General features: G+C 37.3%; 1 protein-coding gene across 1 annotated transcript; it reads right to left on the bottom strand.

The window, feature by feature from the left end:
• Positions 1 to 36: 36 nt before the first annotated feature.
• cxcr5 (C-X-C motif chemokine receptor 5) lies at positions 37 to 3,136 on the bottom strand. Its single transcript, XM_022761494.1, has 2 exons — positions 2,937 to 3,136; positions 37 to 1,587 (listed from the first exon to the last, which is right to left on the bottom strand). The coding sequence occupies exons 1-2, from the start codon at positions 2,967 to 2,969 to the stop codon at positions 505 to 507; spliced, it is 1,116 nt and encodes a 371-aa protein (XP_022617215.1). The 5' UTR covers positions 2,970 to 3,136; the 3' UTR covers positions 37 to 504.
• Positions 3,137 to 3,650: the final 514 nt, after the last annotated feature.

Below are 3,650 nucleotides of genomic sequence, written 5' to 3'. Positions count from 1 at the left end.
TGTGTGTATATATATATATATATGTACGTGTGTATATCTAATATATGTATATGTATGTGTGTGTGTGTGTGTGTGTGTGTAATATAATATATACTTGCTGTATATAAGATGCAATTTGTGATTGTTTGCAGTTGTTCTGTATAACTGTGTTTTAATAGAAGTCTAAAAATAGAATAATACTGATCTCTAAGGTGGTTTAGTTTTGGTTATTGTGTTGTCAATTACTGTTGTTTGATAACACTGGCAAGGGGACATGGTTGTTGTGTTATATATGATATCTTTATTTCATTCAATCAGCAGTTGCTAAAATTCAAGCAAAAACAGGTTACAACAACAATATTTTTTTTTCTTGACTGGGTTAATAAAACGTCTTACAATCAAGTTAGCAGTGGGTAATATATTGTCAGAACTTCTGATAAAATAGTAACATTTTTCATCATTACAAGTGAAATATAGAACAGAACATAAGCATTTTAGTTACAGCTCACATTGTATGAGAGTTTATTAGATGAGGACTGCGCTGGTGGTTGTTGCGGCGTCAGAAAAGGATGGTCGACTGTGACCCTGAGCTCTGATGAAAGGCAGACACACACGTCTGCAGCCCAGTTCACAAAGTAACCGAATTAACTCATTGCGAAACTGCACCCCAACAAAGGCATACAGGAAAGGGTTCAGGCAGCAGTGTGACAAACCCAGGCTCTTTGTAACATCAAGGGCTACTTGCAGTAGGTCATAAGATTTACAGTCATCAAATGAGATACCCTTCAGGTCTGCCATAGTTTGTATCACTAAGGTGATATTATATGGGAGCCAACAGAAGCAAAAGACAAGAGTGACAATTAAAGCCAGTCGAATGGCCCCTTGCTTTGCTTGGCTTTTCTGACTGTTGCACAGAGTAACCACCAATGCTGTGTAGCAGTAGCTCATGACAGCCAGAGGGAGGAAAAAGCAAATGTGATCTAAGACTCTTTTGGTCAAAACCCAATTATGTGCATTGATTTCATAATTATAATAGAAACAGGAGAGCCTGGATGTGTTTGCGTGTGCCTCCTTTACAGCAAGAAACACAACATTTGGCATTGATAAAGCCAAACAGACCAGCCATAGTAAAATGCATGTTAGTTGCACTATTCGTGGACGTCGACTTCGCATGCTAGGAATAGCATGAACAATAGCCAAATACCGATCAAACCCAATGCAAGCAAGAAGGAAACTCCCACAGATGAGGTTAAGACTTTTCATCAGCTCAATCAGTTTGCAGAGGAACGCCCCAAATACCCAACCAGAGGCTTTGTCAGCCAAACTGAAAGGAAACGTGAAAAGGAGCATCAGGTCAGCCAGGGCAAGGTGCAGTAGGTAGATCTCAGTAATGCGCAGGAGGCGCCAACGTCTCAGGAGGACGGTTATCATCAGGCCGTTCCCTACTACACCCAGCAGGAAGATCAAGCTGTGAAGCACAGGCTGAAACACAGCATCAAAGGTCTGCAGGCCCAGGTTGTCTTCATCACAGTAGAAGCCAGACTGATTGTCTGTTGTGTTCCAAACATTGTAGTCTGTATCATTGTCGGGGTCTCCCATGTCTGTCATCTTCAAAATATAAAAGGTGGGGGTGGGGGTGGGGATAGTTTTAATGACCAGCACAGTTAGATAATCGCTTTGTGTGCTGCTGCCTGTGTGCAGGTTTCTTAGTCAAATTGTTGTTTGGAAGGAAACACTGAATAGGCCAGATATTTTTCACTTCCCCTTCACAGTAACTGAGAATGCAAATATGTTGAAACATCTCACTTTGGTTGTATAATAATAGCAGTAATGAATAGTAATGAGTTTTTTTCCCCCAGGCAACAACCAAGTTATTATTATATCTGGTGGAGAAGTCAATCACTGCAATGTTAGAGCAGTGAACCATAAAAACACCAAAAAATATGTCCATATATGTTCTAATATATAAATGCGTTTTACAAATATATTCATAATTTTTCACATAACACTTTGCATTCCACTGTAATATTAGCAACAAAATATACTCTGGACTATAGTTAAACCAGTTTTATCATGTAACTAGAAAAAATAGCATGATTGAATAAGACTGAGCAGTAAATATATTTATAATATTTAGATATATTTTAATAGAAAAAAAAATTCTGTTCCAATAAAAATAAATTTTAGATTTTAAAACTATGCAAACTAATAAGAGTTGATTTGCTGCTGCCCTTAGTGTCAGTGTTATCACTGGGCTTGGACCTGTTCCTATGATGATATGTATGTTGGGGTAAACCACTGTGATTAGGAATCAGGAATAATCACAGATATAGTTGCATATGTGTTCTTTACCTTCTACATCAGTGTGATGATGTAGAAGGTAACATTTGTCCCTCACTTATTTCCCCGATGAGTCAACAGGATAGAACCACTTCGCACACGATGAAACAAACCCACATCAGTTAAGGTGCATTTAACAGATCAGAAATTCATGTCTCTGTAATTTGTGGTTTATGTGTCTCAACTTTGTAACAACAGAAAAAAATCTTGTAGTTAAATCTAAATCATAGGAAGCAGCTACATGTTGCTCATTACCTTAAAATGTCTTGCTATAAAATGCCAGGTGCTGCAGCTGAGGCTTGGAAAACTTTAGAATTACACTGTACTGTCTTAAATAGTAGATTATAACTACTGGAAAGTAATGACAGAACTAAAGAACATTTGACTACAGTCTACATCACAATAAGACTCAACCTGTTGTTTACTATAGGACATTCTTTTATGGTTATAGAGATTACAAACTGAACATGCACACATGCTGCATTTGAATATCTCAATTTAAATTAAATTACCCGCTATATATATATATATATATATATATATATAAACCCTTTTGAGAGACAAAAGTTCTACAGAAATGTAATTTTTCACTTCAACAATTTTTAATTATGTCTTACCTCAAACTCTGTAAAAATGTGTGTTACAGCCATGTGGGTAATTCCTGGTCACTTGAATGTATTTCACACTGCTGTGTGCTGAAATGTGTTCTACTTCCTGTCAGTGCTGCTTCTTTTATATTTGCTTCGCAGATTTCTTTGCTGGGGGTTTTGTTGCAGCTCCGGGTGCATTTAAAAGAAAAAGGTCAAAACAGAGCAAAGGTTCATAACAGGCTCTCTGTAATAAGCAAGAGCGGGAATGAAGGTCCATGTAACTCCACCCTACAGTAAGTTCCAGCTTTTGACAAACAACAGGCAATTATACCAAATTAGTCCAATTTATTTGTTTTTTGCTACACATCCTTACAAAGCTTATCTGAGTATTCATCCATGCTCTAACAAGATTATTTTGAATAACACCTTTCATCATCCAGCCTTATCATTTAAATCAGTTCTGTGTTTCCGATGGCAACATTTATCACAAATACATCATGGAAATTTAACCTAAGCTTATTAATAATTGAACATAAGTATCTTGGAGATACTTGGAGGGGCTCTGGTTAGAGGAGTGGGCTTATGACCAGAAACTCTAATTTGCTACAGTAGCAAGGGGGTTCACCAGATAAATATGGCTGCGGAAAGCCAAAGAGAGCAAGGTCAGCAGGTCAGGCTGTAGTTGTACTAGGCATTAAATGCTTTACTGTTTTTTTTTTTGTTTTTTTTTCCAATGAAATG

The sequence above is a fragment of the Seriola dumerili genome, unplaced genomic scaffold (genome assembly GCF_002260705.1).
Source record: "Seriola dumerili isolate Sdu_G_001 unplaced genomic scaffold, Sdu_1.0 BDQW01000413.1, whole genome shotgun sequence".
NCBI lineage: Eukaryota > Metazoa > Chordata > Actinopteri > Carangiformes > Carangidae > Seriola > Seriola dumerili.
Note: the sequence above shows the minus strand (reverse complement) of the source record. Positions and strands in the feature narration are given on the sequence as shown.